Here is a 21,758-nt window from a genome sequence, read left to right as displayed (position 1 = left end):
AGGTCAGCATTTCTCCTCTCTTTGAAGGAGCCGCGGCAGCACCGGGAGCAGCTCTGCACATCCGTGAGAGGAACCGACCTTCCCCCTCAGTGCTCAGCTGGAATCTGACCTGCATTAACACATCCAAAGTACCCACACATGTCAATAAATCAGCCTGGTGGATCCATTAACATTAAGGAAAGCACCTGATTTTATACTTTAAAGTCAATGAACCCCTCCAAAGTCCTTGGAAGTTTGTCTCCAACATAGAAACGGTGTCAACAAAGGTTAATTTTCACTTCTGAACATGCCAAAAGCTTTATACTCATTTGTAGGACATGATGGAAAGATTAAACCAAACAACCTCCAAATGCTCATCAATTCCACCACTGTTTTCTCTGCAACAGGTGAGGAGCTTGGAGTCTCTGGGACTGGGAGCTGCCTGGCAGCCAGCCGGCCATTCCACCCATACCTGCCCAAAGAGGGTTGGGAAAACAAACCTGGACAAGTTCAGCTCTGCACTATGGCGTATTTTTTAGCTCATCTACTCATTCAGAGCAGGCAAGAAACCTCAAAAAAACTCCCCAGCTTACCTGTGATGAGCTGATTTGGGTTTTACCAGCTGGAACCTACACCTCCCCACAATATTCCCAAGTCAAAGAATCACAGAATGGTTTGGTTTGGGAGGGATCATGTCATTCCAAAACCCTGCCACTGGCAAGGACACCACCTGCAATCCCAGGCGGCTCCAACCCCATCCAACCTGGCCTTGGACACTTCCAGGGATCCAGGGGCAGCCACAGCTTCTCTGGGAATCTGTGCCATTGTTTGAGCAAGTCCCTGTTGCTCCCTGACATCCACCTGCCATATTTAAGGACACAGTTTAGAAGATAAAGGAGCAGCACATGAACATTTTTAGAAAGCTCACACAAAACAAGTCTTTATTCTTTGTTGCAGAAAATAAATACAGGTGCATATTCCATATGCTTTTCTATAAAAGCACTCCTACAAAATCACTGAACTGCATACAACAGTACGACCTTTTTGGCTTTTAAAATGCAAATATTATACAGTCACTTCATTTTGTTATCATTTAAAGCACTTGTAGCAAGCAGCTTTGGAAAAGGAATGCTTAATTTAGAAGCCAAATTCTTGCCTCAAGTGTTTTGTGGGATTTTTCCATCCTGTATAGTGCAACTAACCTAAAAGCAACTAGAACAGTTTTTTGTAAAATGTTTATTCCCACCAACCCCCCAAAAAAACCCTGCGAAGGGAAAAAAAAGCCAACAACCAAACAGGTCTTAAAAACTGTTCTACCTTGATATTTAAACCAAGAGAAAACAAGAAGTGGCTCAATGGAAATATTAAGGTAAGCACGATGCTTCACAGCTCATTCTCTGTTTGCTTCCAGTTTGGCCCGGGGTGTTTCTTTAGAGGGAGACGCTTTAATCATCCACTCCTATATTCCTGAAAAGGTACGACATGGACTCCCCATTGTGGATCCTGCGAATGGCTTCTGACAGGATCATGCTGATATCCACAGTCTTGATTTTAGGGCACTGAAGTTTTTGTATTTCGTGTGGAATTGTGTTTGTAACAACCACCTATAGGAAGAAAAGGTGATCAGGAAAATGTAGCTCTGTTATGTTTTCCACCTTTCACATCAGAAATGTGAAATGGAGTTTTACAGATCCCACAAAACCACTCTGGCTGACAAAACAACATTTTACATTACTGCCAGGGTCACAATCCTTGGAAGAGCCATGTGTTGCCATAGGTTTCATGTATCCATGGATACTAATGGCACTGTCCCTCCTTCCTTTCATTCATTCAGCCACACAGATCCAGAGGAGGTACAAAAAGATCCCACCCACTGCAGGGAAAGGTGTCCAGCATCTTCCCACATTTCCCACTGCTATAGTTAAAAGACATGTGGATGCTAACATTCCAGCCACACAATTCCAGAGTAAGAAAGCCTGAACCAGGAACCTGGTTATTGACCTATGTGTCAATAATCAAATCAGGAGAGAACTGCTTGCTTAGAAAAGCCCCAAATCACTGGATCAGAGCTCAGATTCCACACTTACCTCATCGATGGCAGACTCCTCGATCAGCCGGGGAGCGTCTGAGGACAGCAGGCCGTGGGTGGCCATGACAAAGATCTTGTAGGCCCCTCTCTCCTTGAGGGTCTCAGCAGCAGCCAGAAAGCTGTCAACGTCATCTATGATGTCATCCTGCCAAAATCCCAGTCACCGAGGGTTCACCACACCAGACAAACCAACAGAGCACATCTGACTGGCAGCACAGCTTTACCAAGTATAACAAACCCCAAACTAATTGCTCTTTTTCTTGACAAACCCAGAAATTACACTCTGCTTTAGAGAAATCATGAGTGCATCAAGGAATCATGGAATGGCCTGGGTTGGAAGGGACCTTAAAGATCATCTCATTCCAAGCCCTGCCATTAGACCTTTGCTCACAGCTCCACACAGCCTGGCCTTGAATGCTTCCAGGGATGGGGCAGCCACAGCTGCCCTCATAGGGAAAAATCTCTTCCTTATATCCAATCTAACCCTACTTTCCTGTAAGTCTGAAGCCATTCCCCCTTGTCCAGTCACTCTCCATAGTCTCTCATAGTCTCTCTCCATCTTTCTTGCAGGCCCTCTCCAGGTACTGGAAAACCACATTTCGGTCACCCCAGATCCTTCTCTTTTCCAGGCTGAACAATCCAGAAAAAAAAAGCTTTCAGCCTTTCCTCACAGCAGAGCTGCTCCATCCCTCTGATCATCCTGGTGGCCTCCTCCAGACTTGTTCCAACAAGTCCACGTCCATCACCTCAGCTTCACTGGCACTTCTAAAGTCACCAGTAGGAACAGGGTGACTCTCCCCTCCTGGGGTGTGCATGCAGCAGCTGAACCCCTTCAGGTAAGCACTGAACTGAATTTCACCTGCTCTGCTCATGGAAACAAGGTCCCAGTGCTGCTTTCAGAGTGGATCCCTTCAGAGCTCCCAGCCAGCTTTGTGAATGTACTCAGTGCTGCCCCATCCTATCCAGAAGTCCACCAGCAACAAACTTTAGTGGCTGATATGGAACAGATACTTGATTTCTGCAGCTTTAACATGTTTAATATGATTTAGGAGAATTGATGGCATCTCACTTACCACAATGATAGCTATTCTTCCTCCTACATCTCCAACAACTGTGATGGGTGGTTTTTCCTTGGGAATCAGCACTGATTAACGGCAAATGTTTTTAGAGGGGTAAAAAAGAGAAAGAAAGAGGAAATTTATATAATTTATTTGAACTATGGAAATGGCTGATGGGTCATCACTATTAGAGACATGAAGCAGCAACTATTTCAACAGCATTACTGAGAAAACCAGCAGGATTCTAATACATAAATAATTTTTTAAGCTTAATTAAAATATTAACTGCATTAATTTATACCTGAATTCTTTACCAATTCAATTAATTCTTAATTTCAACATAGAAACAGAGTGGCTCACAGACACAACCAGTTCAGTCACCCATTGACAGCCACGCTGGGTTTATGCCCTGCAGTTTTGGAGGTGCAGCTGTAGGTCACATCCACATTCAAGCAAGAAGGAATCATATTCTCCCCCCTATGAAAGACGTATTTTTTCTTTTTTCTCTGTGAAGAACCGCTCCTTTTAGATTCTCCATACCTGCCAAAGCAAATCCCTAAAGCCACAAAAACACCAGGTAACACCTTCCCACACACACTTACTTACTGGGGATCTCCAGGCTGGGGTGGATAGCAGCTACGTATTTGGCTGTGGGAGGGGAGTGCCGACCATCCACCATGTCAGACTCGGCATCCTGAGCTTCCCCGTGGATCACGGCAATTCCCAACCGCAAGCGCTCGGCAAACGACTGTGCCCTGCAGGGGAAGGGTTAAAAGAACCCAGGAAAAGGTTAAATTTAAAATAATTCACCTGTGTACAATCCTAACCTATATTCATTTTATTTCTGATGTTTCAGAGGGAAGTCAAACGATCCTAAAATTTTAGGTGAATTCACAGAAGAAATCAGTTGCCTCTCAGTATCTTGTTTTTATCAGGTTTGTTAAAGTTAGAATAACTTTTAGAATATCCATATGAGCCTTAAAGCAATGGGATAAATGCTGCAAGTCACAAAATGCTGACTACTCCCTTCTGCTTTGCCCAACAGCCAAAATAAAATTACACTTCCCAGCCTTATACACTTCCCAATGTACAAAATAACACTTCAGCATCCTTGGGATCCCAGGCTTTAGCAGGACACATCTAACAGTAACCAAGAACAGCCTTGATGTCTGAATTGTCCACATTTAATAGGAAAAAAATTACTCATATCAAAAGAGAAAACAAGTGTTCACCTATTTATTTAGTACTAAATAAAGACAATATCCCTGACCTGCTGACACATAACCTGAGCTACCCTATGGAAAAGGGGATCTAGATGATCATTCTGCCTGACAAACCACACTTGGAGTTGAACAGCTTGGATTTTAATTAGCTGACATGAAGTTCCTTCACACTGCAGCATTTCTTCAACTAAAATTAGAAATTTCTGTAAAGAAGTGTAAGGCTAGTTGGGGAAGTAGGAAAAGCAGAGAGTCAGGAAAATAGGAATTTGCATCCCAGATATTGGAAGCAGCAAATACAAATTAGCACATCCATCCCACCTTACCTTGCACACCCAAGGGTTTGTGATCCTGCCTAAGCCACCCATCCAAGCCTCCTCTGGTCCAAGCAAGGCCAGCACATCCAGAGTGATTCACTCTGCCCTAACATCAGCACCTCAGACCTGTGCCTGAATCACCTCCTCTGTCCTTAAGCCTTATTTCACTATCCAAACAATCCAAAGTCCAGAGAATAATTTGCCCATTGTGATACTCAGTTAATTAAAAATGGAGAATCTTCCACCCTGTGGTTATCATACAGTTATAATGTTTTTGCAAGTATTAAATTACAGGTAATTATTATTACAAACATTAAGAGTTATGACTTAGCAGGAATAATCCTATCAATAAAACCATATTAATTACCTTAAAATGCAGTATTAAACTGAATAAAGTTCAAAGTAACAGCCAAATGATTTACTAATTTTCCAGTGAGCTCAGAAACCACAGAGGCATTCTGAACTTCCCCACACAGGGGTTCTTTTTCACAAGCAGGCATTCATCAAAAGTATTTTCCTAGATTGTTTTCAGCCTGGATTAGGCTGAAACATCCAATTATCCCTCTCCTAGTACAATGTAACTCTTCAAATACTGTCCTTAAATACTCATAGGAACATATGAAGAAGCTAAACAATAGAGTTCTGGGATCCTCTCCTCCATAAATCACTGCATGATGTGCAACTCATGTCTATTTGCTGGCATTGACAATTACTGGATGAGCATTAAAATGCTGCAACAAACACTTGCCTCCACCCAAGAGGCAATACTGACACCATGGAAAAGAAATGGAAAAGAAACAAATGTAAAATTACCTGGCCAAAACAAAAGAAATCACAAAAAGTACTGCTGGAGAAAAAGATGACAAAAAGTGATTTGTTACAGAAAATAAGGAAAATACAGAGTATCACAATTTGTTGGCATGGAAGTCTAAATATCTTTTCAACAAACTCTTGGTTTGTCACCACAGCAAATATAGCATCTCTTAAACCATCATCCAGCTCTTACAGCACCTGCTGACAGCACTGTAATTCCACAGTTTAGGAACGGTCAACTAAAAAGCTTCGTGGATTAACAACAGTCATTCAACCACCAAAGACTTGACAATCACAATCATCTCAAACAGCAAACCCCATTTCACCATCTGTATTTAGGATCTGATCAGCCATGTTCTTAATTATGCCAGTGTTAAGAAAGTCATCTGGATTAATGGCATTATACTCCCAGCTGCTTTTCCTCATTTACAGCAGGAGTTTTATAATGTAAATGCACATAAATATAACATGATTAAAAACCTTCTTAATCATAAGCACTGCACTGATTTACCACATCCTTTTGTATATTTTTTTTCACTCTCAGATTTACTATGATTACAGCAATGATGTAAAAACTACACAGCTGACAGAGGAGAATTGGGAGGGCTGTGAAGGCTGCATCATCTAATTATTGGGTATTTGTCCTTCACTTGATCCTAAGAACAAAATCCCGACAGAGATTTCCTGCTCTAAGGCAAGAGAGCAGATCTTACCCACCTCTTTGCAGACGCAGGAGATTTGGCCACAATTACAGCATTCCTGTAGTCTGGTATCTGTAGTAAATAACAGATAGCAATGTCCACTTCATATCTTTAGACAGATTTAAACTCAGTAAGAATCAGAGAACTTTATTTTTCCAGAAGAATTTTAAGCATCGAACATTTTACCTAAGAAAGCAACCTCAAGAATCCATGGTACATGATCAGGACTGACAGCTCAGTAAAAACATGTATTTAGAAAATTCAGATATTAACTTCAAACTGTACCTTTTATAAAGCCCATTTTATAGTACAGATAACAGAGAAGTAACTGCTTTAGGAGATCAGGGTTACACCCACAAGTGTTAAAAAAACCAGGAAACCATCAAAATTAAAGTTTCCTGTTCAACCCCATTTGTCTTTAATCACTAAAACCCAGAATTTTACAACTTCCTATTGTCATATAGAGTACCCCAAGAAAATTCATGCCTCTCCATCACCTCATACTGACTTTCTATGGACCATCAGAAGGCATAAAACTTCCACAGTCACTGCACTGATCCTGGAGGCACAGTCTCACAGTGCTGCAAACTCTCCCACGCTGGTCAGCACGAGGAGATGCTGCTGCAAATGCTGACAGCACCAGAGGGATGAGGCCAGGAACTCTGGGTTTCCCTCTGATGTCTGAGAGGTGCTTCAGTCAGGCTTCCCAACAGTCTGCTCCTGAGTTTGCTGCCCCTGCCCCATTCTCATACTGGTTTTTCACTCCAGGCTCCTGATCTCCATTTAACCAGCATTTTACTCCACAGCTCTCAAAAGTTTCTTACCCTCATGTCCGTTTTCCCTGCTAACAGTGACTCTACATCAGATTTATCTGCCTTGTAACTTCCCAAGCATTCCACCATTCACACTTCCAGTTCTCCTTTCCAACAGCAACTACAGCTGCACTTCTCCTGGTATCTCATCTTACCCCACTCCTTGCAAACAGAGACTTTTCCTTCACTGTGCTGCCCTGGGATGATCCATCTCTATAGAGAGCAGCTTAAAGAGAACCTGTCTGTCCTGAGCCAAGCAAAGTCCTACAGAGCAGGTCCAATCCTCAGAATCCCAGTGTTAAGGGATGGAAGACTCATCACCAAATACCTGCAATTTGATCTGCTAGGGATGGAATTCAGAGATTTGTGGGGATGACAGCCTGTCATGCAGCTCACCACCTTGTCAGATGTCAAATACCCATTCTAGAGCACAGAAATACTTGGGGTTTCTGCAAACGCAGGCAAAGTAACTTCTTCCACAATCTTAACCACAATACACAAACTGCACTGGCTGATTATTTCCAAAAGCTCTACCTGGAATGGGGATGGGAAAAAAAAAAAAAGAGTTCTAAATTTGGGCAAGGGCTCAACCAACAGAAAGCAAGAAATTTTCTGAGGACGTCAGGCAACATTAACAATCCACACTGTTAGTAACTCCACCTATAAACTGGGAATTCAGCATGTTCTGTCCTTTACAAACACAAAGTTATACAAGAGGCTACAAAGATTAACATGACGGAAGACATGGACAAGGCAGGACCTGTCACTTGACATAATAAAGGCTTTGATCTCGTTCAGACACCATTGCCTCATTTTTCCCCTGCCAAATTACCAAATTTGTTCTCGGCTTTTCAAAAATGAAGTTAGAAAGCCAGAAGTGTCATCCCAAAGACACTGAGGTGTCAACAAATCCATGTAACAAAGGGCTATGTCACTCTGGGATTAACACCTGCGTAAAGGAAAGAAGCCACGAAATATCCAACATTTGCCAAGCACACAGAGGAAAACATCAAACTGTTCTCGTATCACAGGGATTTCACTGATTGGACTGTCTTCATTCCAGAACAGCAAGTGATTCTCTTCACACCTAGGCATAAATTTCCAATGGGGAACAACTACAAGCCCTCATCCTCCTAACTTTCAGTGAAATGTTTTTTAAGTGACTTTCATTCTTACTACACTGGACTCCATTTCATGCTGCACGGTACATCCCATCATTTCCACAGCTTTGAAAGCTCTGGCATTCCCAGCACAGGATATCCAGCAAGTTGTGGCCACCAGGAACTTGAGATGAATTCTGAATTCCCCCTGAGTGGCAAAGGATCAGTTTGAAGCACAGATAAATGATCTGGCTGGTGAAGGTATTTGCCAGTACAGATCCCATGGTCAGATCCATTCAGTTAACTCTGGTTTTAGACAATCCCCTCATGGATGAGCAGAGAGGGATGAAGAACTGAAAGTATCTTTTAAAACTTCTCTACACATACTTCAGATCTCTACAAATGGTCACTTGTTGGACTGCACAGTAGTGTCAGACTCAAAGCTGCAACAATCCTGTGTAAACCATTAAAAGCTCCGGAATCAAAATGTGCTTCAAGACCGAATCTGGACCATGATCGTGTAATTGATGATAAACCACACTTTCAAGCAACACATCAAGGCAAAACTTGCCTTGTGTCTGTGTATTTGGTTTTCCACTTTTGTTCTTTTGTGGTTTTTTAAGTTAGAAAGTGCTTACAATGTGCAATACTTCTCTCCTGGAACACAAGATGAATGACTGTGGCAAAGCCAGAGCCTGGAATTTTGTTCTGCCAATAGAGTCTTTGTCTCTATTACCAAATGAAATGATAATGAGGAATTCAAATGGTAACTGATATCCCAAACACATTTTAATACTGTCATAACAAAATCATGTTGGTTTAAGTTTCTTTAAGGGGGTGAGGTGGGGTGTGTTTTGTTTTTTAAACTGAGGCATTCCTATCTCTATAAAAAGAAATAGCTTTGATTCAAAAGCAAGAGTGAGCTAAACCTTTTCTCTCACCAGGAAGAAAGCACTTGCTTTATTCCAAACTATCATTAGTCAGAGGCTTAACACGCATCTTATACCTACAATTATCATTTGCACATTTTGTACAGGCGAATCTACCATTAGCACTTCTCAAAACCCTTATAAAAATAAGATGGAGAAACAGAGGCACAGAATATCCCAAGTTAAGCTCCTCAAGTCAAGACACGCAGTCTGAACAAACAGTGGGTGAGATTTCCACCCACCAGCCTGACTTTCAGAGCACAATCAATAGGCTCTCTCATAGTTTACAACTTCCAAAGTGTTTTTTATTATGGGATTTAAATTTATACCCACATAAGCAGGCCAGCCTATAAATGTCAAGGAAACTGGAAACAGGAAAGGAAGAGGACATTAAGAGCAAGAAAATACTTTTTTTTTTTTAGTGTTAGGGGAATATATCTAAGAAAAAAACAGCATTGCTGCATGGGTAAGAAAACATCAGCTCTTCAGGAAAGCAAAAGTTAAACCAGGGAAGAGAAGAACCAACAGCTCCTAACACCACTCGCTGTCCCAACATGACCCTCCCCCCCTTAAAATTCAGTTTGAAGAGTTAATCTTTTCAGAGGGATTTGTTTCAGATGCCCTGAGACATGACAAAAAAAAAAAAAAAAAAAAAAAATCAACTGTAATAACAGGCCTTCCTCACCTCTTCTTGGATGTACTGCAGTAAAAATGGGGATGCTCTCAAGTTATCAACTGGAATATTGAAGAAACCCTGAATTTCCTTCTGATGTAGATCCATGGTAATAAGATGAGTTAGTCCTTTAAAACAAAATAATAAGACATGCAGAAAAGCACATCAAGGAAAGTAAGAGAGAACAGACACCTGATTTTTCTAAGTTTCACTGCAGTCTGTCCAGAAAATCTCTAAGCTGCATGAGAACACTAAGTGAAAGTACATACTAAATTAATTTTAGTCCCTCTTAAGCACACTGGCATTAATGAGTTTTAAGGCTTCTACAGTGATTTTTTTTAAAGAACCTCAGAACACTGCACATATCTGACTCTGCAGTGCCACACTGAGGCAGGCAAGAGCCTTCTCCACTGGACAGGGGACAAAATGGAAGCACTGATTTGTCCGATGTCACACAGCAAGACCCTGGCACACTCATTAGTTCTGAATTCCTGAAAAATGGGCCAAGCTCCTGATCAAAAACCACTTCTCTCAAAATAACAACCCAGATCACACAGTTTGTTATAACTGTCTGCTTTTTCCCAGGGATGGGAGTGAAAGCAAAGAAGTAGAAAATGTGTTGAAGGCTGTGAAAATGAATAATCTCATTCTCCCACATGGTCTCAAATGTAAAGGACAAAGTGCATTCATCCAACAAGTAAAAAACAAGACAGAAATGACAAGGCACAACTGTTCCAGACTGTAAGAAAGGCCCAGGATGGTATTATGAGAGGTGAATACCACAGCCCAAAGCAGCTCAACCCAGCAGACTCATTTTACCAGCTCAGTACAACTCAATGTAAAACGGTCATATCAAATTTAGGTTTTTTATGAACTCATCATTTGGAAACATTTCTAATTACATTCTCCTTTTTACATAGGTTTTAAACCCATTAAAAGCTTGGCAGTTATTTTTAAACAGAGCCCAAATTTGTGTGCAGATCTCTCTAAACCTGGAAGCTGACAGCAGGAGCCCCCCTTCACTCTGATTATTTAAGGACAGCCACATTCTTACCAGCTTTGCACATCATGGAGGCCAGCAATTTGGAGACAATGGAGCCCCTTTTCCTCATCTTGCACTGTTTGCTGTAGGGGAAGTAAGGAACCACTCCAATAATGCTTTTGGCACAGGAGGTTTTACACGCATACACCATGATCAGGAGCTCCATGATCGTGGTATTCACATCCCTGCAACGAGAAACATCTGTTTCTGTAGCTGGTGCATAAAAATCCTGTATTCACCAAAGTATTTAAAGCCAGCAGAGATGGAGAGGGCACAGTATTAGAGAACTGGTCATCAACGAAGACCTGCATTTCTGTTGCCATTAAAAAAAAAGTCTTCACATTTGTAAAGTCCTTTTCACATAAAATTAAAGAATTTCTGAATCACAGGACACATTGCCCAGGAAATGTTCCTCCTACATCTTAACTTTGTGATGGTGTTAGAGACAGGGAGCTGAGCAGAGAAGAATTTAAAGAGAATGACAAAAGCAAAAGAATACACTTAGGGAAGGAATGCAGAGACCATGGAGAAGGTTTTATTGATATAGTCACTAAAAAATAAAATCATAGAAGCTACCTTATGCCAAAGCTGGTTTTGTGTACATATAAAAACCCAACAAAACCACTATCAAAAACCCACCACAAAGAAAAGCCTCTATCCAGTTAATCTAAGCTTATTACACTGCATCACAAACATAAAAGGTGATTAAAAATGAAAACCAGAAGCATTCCTATGGACAGCCCACATCAAATGCTAGCAAAGGGTCTTTAAGCAGTTACTCACTTTGAAACCGTTTGGATGATAAATACATCCTTTCCTCTCACAGACTCCTGAATCTGCACTCGCGTTTCTGCCAAGAAGAGAAATATGGAATAGTTGCAAGAGCAAAATTCTTTTTAGAGTCTAAGAAAAGGGGAACCACTACATTCAAATTAGTATTTGAATCAGGTACATTTCCTATTTTGTTAATTTAATGCTCACCTCTGTTTGGCTCTTGATAAACCTGGACCTTCCCCATCTCAACTCCCAAGCGCCTGTGGGAGCAGAAAAAAGGTAGAAGTCAAGAAGGGGAGAAGAAGGGGAGAAGAAGGGCAAATCAAATCTAAATTCCATGTAATGCAACAGTTACTGAAAAGGCTGCATTCTGTGGGAGAAAACCAAGGAAACAAAATCCCAAACCATAAAAACAGTAATTACAGTGAACATTTCTTTAAAAAGCACCTAAAATTTCCAAAAGCTGCACTGCAGACTATGCTAAGCTTATTTTCCAGTCAAGCTCAGAACAAGCAGCAGGAGAAAAAAACGCTGGAATACTAAATCATGTAACATTTTATATTTTTTAATGTATTTCTTGCCCTACATATAAATATATACACACATCTGGCAACATACATGTGCACAATACTTAAAAAACCTGCTTTTAAATTATTCTTCTCTATAGAAAAAAGTCAATGTGGAGTGAAGAGGAAAGAGTAGCAAGCACTATTTTATGGGTAATGAAAGAATAATATCTGCTGTATTTATTCCTTGTCAGCATTAGCTAGACCCCATCACTACAAAAAGGAGACCAGAGTATGCTCTGTACTCAGGCCCAGATTCTTTCCACATGTATCCTGAATTCCTTTGTACTCCCTGTTCTCTTCCTATCACACCCAAATTTGGGTAAATAAGCTTCTGGAAGAAATCCATCTTGTCTTAATATTCCCATCATGCATCCTGAATAGCACAGTAAAAATGTACTTAAATCCTAAAAGTTCTGCAGAAGCTATTCATGGATTTAAGCTTAAGAAATGTTCCCATCCAAAATATACAGAGAGCAGAAGGGATGTAGCTTTCCTGCCTAAAAATACCCCACTACAAGGAGTAAAAACTTCTGCTGTGATGATTTAACATGCAAACGTTAATTATCCCACGTGTTTCCTATAAAATGCTGCAGCCAATCACAACCTGCCACAGAATAATTCAAACACAAGTTACTCTGTTATTGAGCTGTTGAAACACACTCTCCAATAGAGCACACTCCATATTCTTGCAAATCATGGCAGTTTTCCCATGTAACTTTCTTTAAATAGGGAAATCAGGTGTCCAGTAAAACAAATCCCACCAGAATAACCCCAAGGATTCCCTGCAGGCTTTACTTACTCAGCAATCCTCCTGGACAGCTCCATGCATGAGGGATTGGAATTAGCTGAGAACAGCACCAGCCCACCCTTGGTGATATTCATGATGGCCCCAATTTCAGTAGATGGCACACAAAACATCAACCCTAAGTTGTTCTGCCACTTCTAAAAGACTGCAAGAGATCAAAGATCATTTAAATCCATGTTAAAAAACAAAACAAAACATGACACATATTTTCTCTGTTTAGAAAGTGAGTCTCCCAGAACCCTGGATATTCCAGCATCCTTAAAATCTGTTACCCCACTTTAATAGCTTCCCTACAGTGTTTCAAAGATTCCCCAAGACAACCCTCTAGCACCAAGGTTTTTTTCCTTTTTAACTGTTTTCCTCAGTATCATCCAGTAACACTGATACTTTTTTCCATCAGCTTGTCCAGTTCATTTTCCAGAACTGAGCAATGTTCATTGATTTTTCCAAAATCACAAAGACAGTCAGGGGTAGAATTGAGCTAAAAAGAGCTCCTGGGCCCTGGCTAGAAGAGTCTATTTCCCTAGCTGAGTCTTTTTTCATTACTTTGCAGTAACTTATAAACTTACAAATAAGGGTGAAATATAAGGAAGAATTCAATAAAGCTGGCAGCTGTAAATAATGACCTCCTGCACAGCAAATCCACTTGCTGAGGCAGCTGTTGTCATTCTTTGAAAGCAATATTTCACCTGTGAAAACAGGAGAAAAATATCAGGAGGGAATCAGTATCATTTGTTTTTTGTTTCAAATATAGGCACAAACCACTAATCTCACCAAGGATTTGATGGAATTCCATATTTTTATTATTCTTTGTAAATCATATTTTCATGGTTACTTCTACTCTAAATTTTAGTCAAATAAAAGGAAAAAAAATGATCCCATAGACCAGCACAGATCGAAGCAGCATTCAACTCAAAATCCTGCTGCACTTCACTTCTGCTGCATAAATAGTCCAACCCTCCACCACCCATTTCAGCATTACGTAGGAGACTGGAAATATGAAATACGAGTGGCATAATTTAAACCAAAGTAAACAGAAGTTACAGCTAAATCAGTAACTTCTTTCCTGGTAAACATCTGCCTGCTGAGAAACAGGATTATCTAATAGTCACATGTAATTGGTTAGAAAAAGCTGATGATGTATCAACTATTAAGTACTCCAAAACAACAACTAAAAGAAAAAGAAGAGTTTTGTATTTACAGGAACAGCTGGCAAGGTCTGTAATGCAACTCCTTCACACCTCCTTTACAACCAGACAGTCTGGCTCAATTTAACTTCATCAGAGGAACCCAATTCACTCTTGTGAAGAGCCAAAGTCAAGTCAGGAGCTTCCTAACAACAAATCTGTTGGTGCCAAGGCTGAGCTCTGCTCAACTGCCGTGAATGAAAACCTGCCTGTCATCAGAACTTCCAAACTCTGCACAGACAGAGCACAAACAGCAAGAACTTCTACCCCCAGAATGTCTGAATGTTTCACTGCACTAGAAATAGAAGGTACCTCCATATCCCCAAAGCAAGACCTGCATCCCTCTCAAATTAAATACCCAAATAAAACCCCATTTCTTAGCTAGTGTTTCTCTGCTCTGCTGCTCACTCACTCCCTACAACTCCCAGCTGTCAACTAATGGCCATCACCCATCAAATATTCATGGTGGTGTTCAAGATCCATCTCAGCTCCACCAGAGCAAGCACAGAGCTGAAATGCTTTTAGGTCTCAGAACAGCACCTGAGAGCACCCTGCTTGTGTGCCTGGATGGGAACAGCACGGAGGCAACTTTCCATGCTACTAAAAGCATTCATAGAAGGCATATTTTTGTCCAATTGTGTGTGTTCTTTGTTTCCATAGATTAGGGAAATAAGGAGCCTTAAGAGATCTGAAAAGATGAGTTGTTGGCTCCCAGCTATTGCTGAGGGTGCACTTTACAGCACAATAAATTGATGTATTTACAAGCAACAGTGAACACAGCTCTTCATGTAACTACAGGTCAAGGACTTTCTTGTGGATGTAGCTCAGCAGCTACAAGTGGGCTATGGTGTGTTTGGTCAGGGAAGTTGCATTGCAAGAGTAATATGGATATATCAACCTTCAGACAGGTGTTGGGATGAAAGCAAGCTCACAAAACTTTATTAAATGTGCAAAGACACGACTCCACAGGGGTACATGGGACCATAACCTTCTGCTTTGAGGTGGGCCAGCCTTCCAAGGTTGAACACAAGCAGCACAGAACAGGCTGCAGGACAAACTCCTGCCTTTGCTTTTGGGCTGCACACAATTACACAGACACATCATGATGAGCACAAGAATTACTGGGCACACATGGCTTTATGCTTCCATGAACTGAGCATGTCCACACAGAAAGCAACAGAGGCAGGAATACCTGGATGGGATAACCATGGTACTAAGGAATGGGATGGAGGGAATCTGCATCCTCATCAATCTCCCCACAGGGAATTTTCCCGTCCCTCCACACTCGCCGATCCCCCTGGGCTAACAGACCTTTCCAGCCCACACCTCCCTACCAGTCCTTCAGATGCTCCAGGTGGGTTACACAGGCCCCGAGGTTCCCGTGGATCCCATCCCTCCGCCCCGAGAGCGGCCCGGGCACGCCGCAGCCCCACGCCGCTGCCCCTCACCTGTGGGACTTGCGGAGAGCCCGAGCAACCCCGAAAAGGGGCCGCCCACGAGAGGGTCTCCATCCCCTGAGGGGAGGGCGACGTAGCCCATTCCTCAAGCGTCGGAACCCCATGCGGGGAAGGGGGATGTCCTGCCCTCACACAGCCGGCTGAACTGGGCTGAGCGGGCGGGAGTGCCCCTCGCTGAAGGCCTTACCTGCCGGCTCCGGCCCCCCGGCCCCGGGAGAAGGCGGCCCGGCCGGAGGGGAAGGAGGGGGAGAGGCAGAGGCGGCGGCGGAGCTCAGCCCCTCCGGTGCTCCGCGGGCAAGATGGCGGCGGGGCGTGAGGGAGGGAGCGCGGGCGGGCGGGGCGGGCCCGAGGCGACGCCCCCCCCCCCCCCCCCTTCCCCCGCCGCGCTGAGGGGACCCGGCCGCCGCCATCTTCGCCCTTCGCCCACCGGGATCGTGGGCGCCGGGACGGCGTCTTGGAGTCACAGAATCTTAGAATTTTAGAATCGGCAGTGTTGGAGGAGACCGTCAGGATCGTCCAGTCCGACCGTCAACCCAGCAGTACCACGAAAACGCATCGCCAGCTGTGGATGCTTCTTCCAACACCTCCAGGGATGGTGACTCTGCCACCTCCCTGGGTACCTGTTCCAATGCCTGACCACACGGACAATAAAAGAATTTTCCTGGTGTCTAATCTGAATCTCCCATGTCTCATCTTAAGGCCATTTCCAAGACCAAGCCCCTCCTCACTACAACATCTTTTCTGGGAGTTCATTAAGAGCCCTTGAGTATCCTCCAGAGTAAACAAACCCAGCTCAGCCATTCCTTATAAAATACATTTTTTCTAGCCCCGTCCTGAGCCTTGTTGTCCATTACTGAAAAAGAGAAGTACAGATCTGAATCATCAACTGGGATGATGGGGGAACCCCAACACCACAGTTCAGCTGGCCCCACACCAAAAATTACCCGTGGTGCAAAATCCATGTGGAATAAAGCGGTGATGTCCACAAAGTGCCATTATTTTGGAGCTCACATCTGCATTCCCAGCAGAGAGGGATGGAACAGCGCTGCTCTGGGCATCTCCATCCCTGCCGGACACCGCGCTGCCATCTGGCCTTGGCCGTCAGCAAAGTGTTTATAGAAAAAGAGGCATTTCTGCAAAGTAAATTAAGAACAGAAACTATCAGTGGCCTCTCAGTTCCTTGTCAAAAGCGCACACGATTTATCCAGAGCCCTCTCAAGACTCTGCTTGCCACGTACATTGGTTGAACTGCACAAAGATTCTCTTGACATCTGAAATGAGACTCTTATTTCAGTCACCATGTTTAAAAAGAAAAAAAAAAGCTTTATCCCAAGACACCCATGACAAAACTGCTTTGAGGAAGTTATAGTCATCCCACACAGACACACGTCCCTCCTTTAAATACAAAACCCAAACACCATGTTTTTTTCCCCAGACTGCACAGCTACAACCTGTTTTAAATTACACTTCTCAGTACGCCCAAACTGAACAGCATTTTATGGTTCAGAATTTTAGCATTTAGCATAAAGCTACAAATCAGGTAATTTCTGCTGCAGCTTTTCTCATACAAAGCAATTAAATTTGATTATTCCTGGACTGAAGGGTGCACTGGAGCAAGGCTGATCATCCCAGCAGATATTTCTGTCCACGTTGGCCTTAACGTAAAAGAGGAAAAGCCACAGACCAGCTCACCAAGCATGCCTGCAAAGGCACAATATTAAATTCATAGCTTGGAACTATGTTTCTGCCACTACAAGCTGCATTTTATACTTTAAATATTCACAGGCCAGTGTTTTCCCCAGATTTCACATTTGCTTCTTGCATTCCAAGACTTGTTCATCTCCTTTTTTGATTTTTTTTTTTATTCAGCAGAATCAGAGCTGCGGAAGGAGAAGCCGTTTAACGTGAAGCCGTGGAGCAGATGTTGAGCTCTCCACTTGCAGACTCACAAAGCCAGGACATCTGTTAGAAATATGTGAGCAGAGAGGCCATCAGCCTCTTAGGTGCTACAATGATCCTCTGCCTTTCCTACATCCCCTTCCAAATTACACCGAGGTGGAATGGAATAGTCCCGTCCCTTGCCACCCCCAGTCCATGTTTTTCTGCTTCCAGGCTGGTTGCTTCCACACAGTTGGTTCAGGATCATTGACCCAAGCAGGTTTTGTTTTGTTTTGTTTCAAGGCTTTCAGGACAAAAAGGAAGGAGGGTGAACTTTTTGTTGGTCTCTTCACAGAGCAGCAGAGATTTCTCTTAGCATCAGTCTCCCTTGCAGGATTCTGCTACAGGCTGGTGTGACAGAACAGTTTAACAGAACAACCAGAAACAACACATGGTGAAGCACTGACCCATAATGCAATTAGCAGCCTTCCCCAGAAGCATTTTTCAATACCCCAGGGCACTCAGAATTTGCTGACTGTTTGATTTGTGCTGCCCCAAATTCCTGACGTTGCTTAAGCAAACCACAGGACCAGGAACTAAATGATCCTGTCTTCCGATCCCTTTTTTATAAGGCTACTGCCTTTGTTTTCTTAGAGAAAAAAGATTAATTCCTTTCCCACCTCTGTCTTCCTGATCAGAGGAACACCAGTTTAAATCTCAGCTCCCAAGGGAAAGGGATTTGTTAATTTGACAATACTCTATCCAAACACTAGGAGTTCAACAAACAGTTGCTCCAAGATGAGCACATGGATTTTATTTCGTTTACAATGATTCAATTAGCAGCCATCTAAGGAATTCTGAAAATTTGCTGGGTGTGAACACTGGCTCACAGAGGTTTATTGTTCTTAATCCAGATGCGACCCTGGCAAGCAGAAATGTGCAAAAAAAACTCCCCCACACCACACCTAGTCCAGCCAAGGTGAAGGGCACTGCTCATCCAGCACTGGGCTGGACGACAGCCTGCATCCATCACCTGAGAGAAGATAAATGCTGCTGTCACCCTGGCTCCTGAGCTCCATCCATCACTGCTCAGCCAGGTTGACTTTTGTTTGTTTGGAGTAGTTTCTGTTTAAAAAAAAAAAAAAAAAAGTGGGTATTAAAGCTCACCTACCAAACCAGCCGACAGCGAGAACTATCAGACATGGTGCACCAAAGAAACGCTCTGATTTCATCCTGACAGAGCTCTGTGGGTAGGTTTGGTCTCTCCCAACAAATAAAGGCATCCCAAAAACATCTTCTACCCTACACAGCCTGCAGGGAGGTTCTGCAGCACACCTCCACACTGAGTACAGACCAAAAGCCATCACCTCCCTGCTCCCCTACCTTCAGCTTTATTGCCTGGGTGACAACTGTGTCCAATTTCCAGAACATTCTGCCTTGGACGCTACCCAGCTAGGGAGGCAGAACTCAAAACAACTATGAATGCATTCTGGAATTGATGGAAGGAGATGTAATTTTATCATGTCTTGGGAGTGATCTGGAAATAGAATTCCCCATATCTGGGAAGCAATAAGGGTCCTGGCGCAGAGAACACATCTTCCCTTCTTGAAGGACTGTGGCAGTAAACAGCACTCATTGCTTTATCAAATATTACTGCTTGGCTGTGTGTGGGAAACAGGCACAGACTCATTTGTCACAGGCTTGTTCCCCCTGAGTCACAAAGCTCTGACTGAAGGAGCCCTGAGTTCAGGGCTTTTTTCCTGTTTCCAGCTGCGCTCCCAGTTCCCGGTCAGTCTGTAATGTTTAACAGATCTGCTGCATCAGCTCCAGCACAGACACGGGGTTATCTCCACCCAGCCTCCCAACAAGGAGACAAGGTTTGTGGAATACCTGCAGTGTGACAGGTCCTGCACAGAGAGGTGGCTTGAGCTGGATATCAGAGTGAGGGTTTGGACAAACACTGCCCTGAAACAAAAGCTGGCAGTGGAGCCTCCTGTTTGGTTCACAGATTCCCTCTGCTTTGCTGTGCGTGGGCAGCTCTGTCCTGCAAAGTCTGTGGAACATCCTGTTCACGTCCATCACCTGATGTTTACGGGTGTGGTTTGCCCTTTGAATGGCTTTTAGGCAAAATTGGTTGGACTGCACAGTGAAATCGTGTCATTTTAGGAATTTGAACAGCTACACAGTCTGTGACAAACACTAATTAGTGCTCTGTTCCTCTTTGTCCTACCGGCTGGGTCTCAGCATGATTTGCCATTTGCCTCACTAAGCTGCACCTCCTCTCCAGAGAGCACACAGGCACCATGCCCTGTGCAGGCATCCAGTGAGCACAGCAAGGGTTTGTCTTGGTCACTGGAGAGCAACTTTGCAGATGAAAGCAGAACTCAGTGTACGAGAGCATCTCCTGTGCTTTGCATGCACAGCTGCAAGGTGCAAAGAAAGATTTGGTACCAGCCTTGGCCCTTACGATAATCAGGAGCTGGGAGAGGTGCAGGGAAGCAGCAAAGGGCAACCAGCAAAGAGCACCCTGTGTCCTCCCCAGTTTGGTGCCCAGCAGGAGCAGCCCTGGATCAGCAAGAGCAGATTAATACCCATGCTGGGAGTGGGATCCTCACCCAACTGCTACACCAAAAAAAGGCTGAGCCTTACCCAGGTCTCTTCAGCCTACCCCACTTTCTGACACTATTACCAGCATCTCCTTCACAGAAAAGCTTTCTACCAGAACCTCTCCTCTAACTCCCTGGATTATTTCCTGCCTGATTTCAGCGAGCTCTGGAAGAGGCTCTGTTCTCAGACCCCTGCACTGTCTTTGACCTCATCAAACAAGTCAATTACCCAAGTTCAAGAGCACGATACTTAAAAATTTTACTCACCAGGGAAGTCTCACCAGAGAAGAGGTGTGAGGACTGTGAGGCTTCCCAGAGGCTTTTATTCTCTCATTAAGCTCTCCTTAATGAGGATTTCCTCACCTGCTGCAGTGTCCCTCCCATTCATTTGCATTCACTAGCCTGCTGCTGGTACTTTCAAGGCTGTCTTAGCTCCCATTCCTTCCTCTTGCTTTGTAACTGTTCTGATCCCAGTTTTTATCTCCCTGCTGCCATCCAGGTGCCAGGGAGAAAATGCTTTCTCCTCTTTTGTTACCGCTTGCCACGTCCTCCTTGGCTGGTGTCCTCCCTGACATCTCTGCAGCTTCTCCCAGCTAGAGTCACCTGCAACAGTCTCTCCTCCAAAGCAAGGCAGAAACAGCTACTCCTGGTGAGATCTCTGACTTAAATGCTTGCTAAAAGCTTGCTTGTTCTCTCAGCACAGCCTGGACCACACACACCTCAGTGCCTGGACCCTGAACACCCCGGTGGCTCTGCCCATCCCAGCCCGATGTTTGTAGGAGCGGGGCTGTCGGATCGGCCCCTCTGCAGGACCAATGAGGCCTCACACCAGCAGGGCAGCGGGTTCAGCACCTTTCTCAATGACTGCAAATACTGGGAGGTTCAGGCTGTTCCACTCATCCCACGGCATCTGAAAGAGCCTTGACAGCAAAGCTGCGTCAGAGCGGGGCACAGCTGCCAAAGCAGCCGTTCAGCCTCCTCCGATTGCCTGTTGGAAAGGATTTCCCCCTTTTTTTCCTTCAAGCTTTTCTAGATAAGCATATGGCAAGTGGAAATATCAGAGAGAATGAACTGCCTCCTAGTTGGGAATGAGAGACTGACAATTATCCCTGTGATAATGAGATAGTCTGAACATGAGGGAACTCGATACAATGGGAGATTTATCTTGGAAGCAATCCCTTGGCAGCCTGGCCTGTCTTGCTGTCAGCACAGTTTCCCATTGCACAAAGGGCAGGGATCAGACTCAAGATGACAAATCCATCTCTATCTCAAGCTCATCCTGCTCCATTATCAATGGCTTTTCCAGTGGTAATTCCTTAGGTCATCCAGACGCTCTGCTTCGCTTAAATCATGTTGTCCCATGGGAATCTGTACCCACCTTGGATCTCCAAAAGACCTGGAAAATTGTTTTCTTTCCTACCACAAACCGGGTCAACACTTCAACTCGTGACCTTCAAGGCTGCCATGATTGAGGAGAGAGGCAAGACAGGAGTCTGAAGCCTTGGTCCAACACTCACAGAGACTTGTCACAATTACGTGGACTCTGCAAACAGATAAGGAAAACCAGAAAGAGCAAACGTGGGTCTGCACAACCTTGACACGGCAATCGATGCTGTAGTTTACCTCCAGGAGCAAGTAAATAGCCCCAGAGTTACATGCTGCATAGCAAACATTGCAGTTTTATCTGCATGACAGGCAGCAATTTGTGGCAAAGGTTAAAATCTCTCTGTTCACTCAAGCTTGACAGAT

At 43.7% G+C, this 21,758-nt stretch overlaps 1 protein-coding gene across 5 annotated transcripts; it reads right to left on the bottom strand.

Annotated features, from left to right (window-relative positions):
• Positions 1-897: 897 nt before the first annotated feature.
• On the bottom strand, positions 898-20,772 carry PRPSAP2 (phosphoribosyl pyrophosphate synthetase associated protein 2). 5 transcript variants are annotated; one of them, XM_058849743.1, is made up of 14 exons: positions 20,545-20,772; positions 19,294-19,368; positions 16,470-16,658; positions 13,451-13,570; positions 12,876-13,026; positions 11,715-11,767; positions 11,517-11,583; positions 10,746-10,918; positions 9,704-9,819; positions 6,194-6,249; positions 3,733-3,881; positions 3,142-3,212; positions 2,067-2,213; positions 898-1,583 (listed from the first exon to the last, which is right to left on the bottom strand). In XM_058849743.1, the coding sequence occupies exons 5-14, from the start codon at positions 12,992-12,994 to the stop codon at positions 1,425-1,427; spliced, it is 1,110 nt and encodes a 369-aa protein (XP_058705726.1). In that variant the 5' UTR covers positions 12,995-13,026; positions 13,451-13,570; positions 16,470-16,658; positions 19,294-19,368; positions 20,545-20,772; the 3' UTR covers positions 898-1,424. The 5 variants fall into 5 exon arrangements, with proteins under 5 accessions (XP_058705726.1, XP_058705721.1, XP_058705723.1 ...); XM_058849738.1 differs by having other exon boundaries at positions 19,294-20,772; XM_058849740.1 differs by lacking the exon at positions 19,294-19,368 and having other exon boundaries at positions 20,277-20,772.
• Positions 20,773-21,758: the final 986 nt, after the last annotated feature.

Source organism: Poecile atricapillus, chromosome 14, assembly GCF_030490865.1.
Source record: "Poecile atricapillus isolate bPoeAtr1 chromosome 14, bPoeAtr1.hap1, whole genome shotgun sequence".
Taxonomy (NCBI): Eukaryota; Metazoa; Chordata; class Aves; order Passeriformes; family Paridae; genus Poecile; species Poecile atricapillus.
Note: the sequence above shows the minus strand (reverse complement) of the source record. Positions and strands in the feature narration are given on the sequence as shown.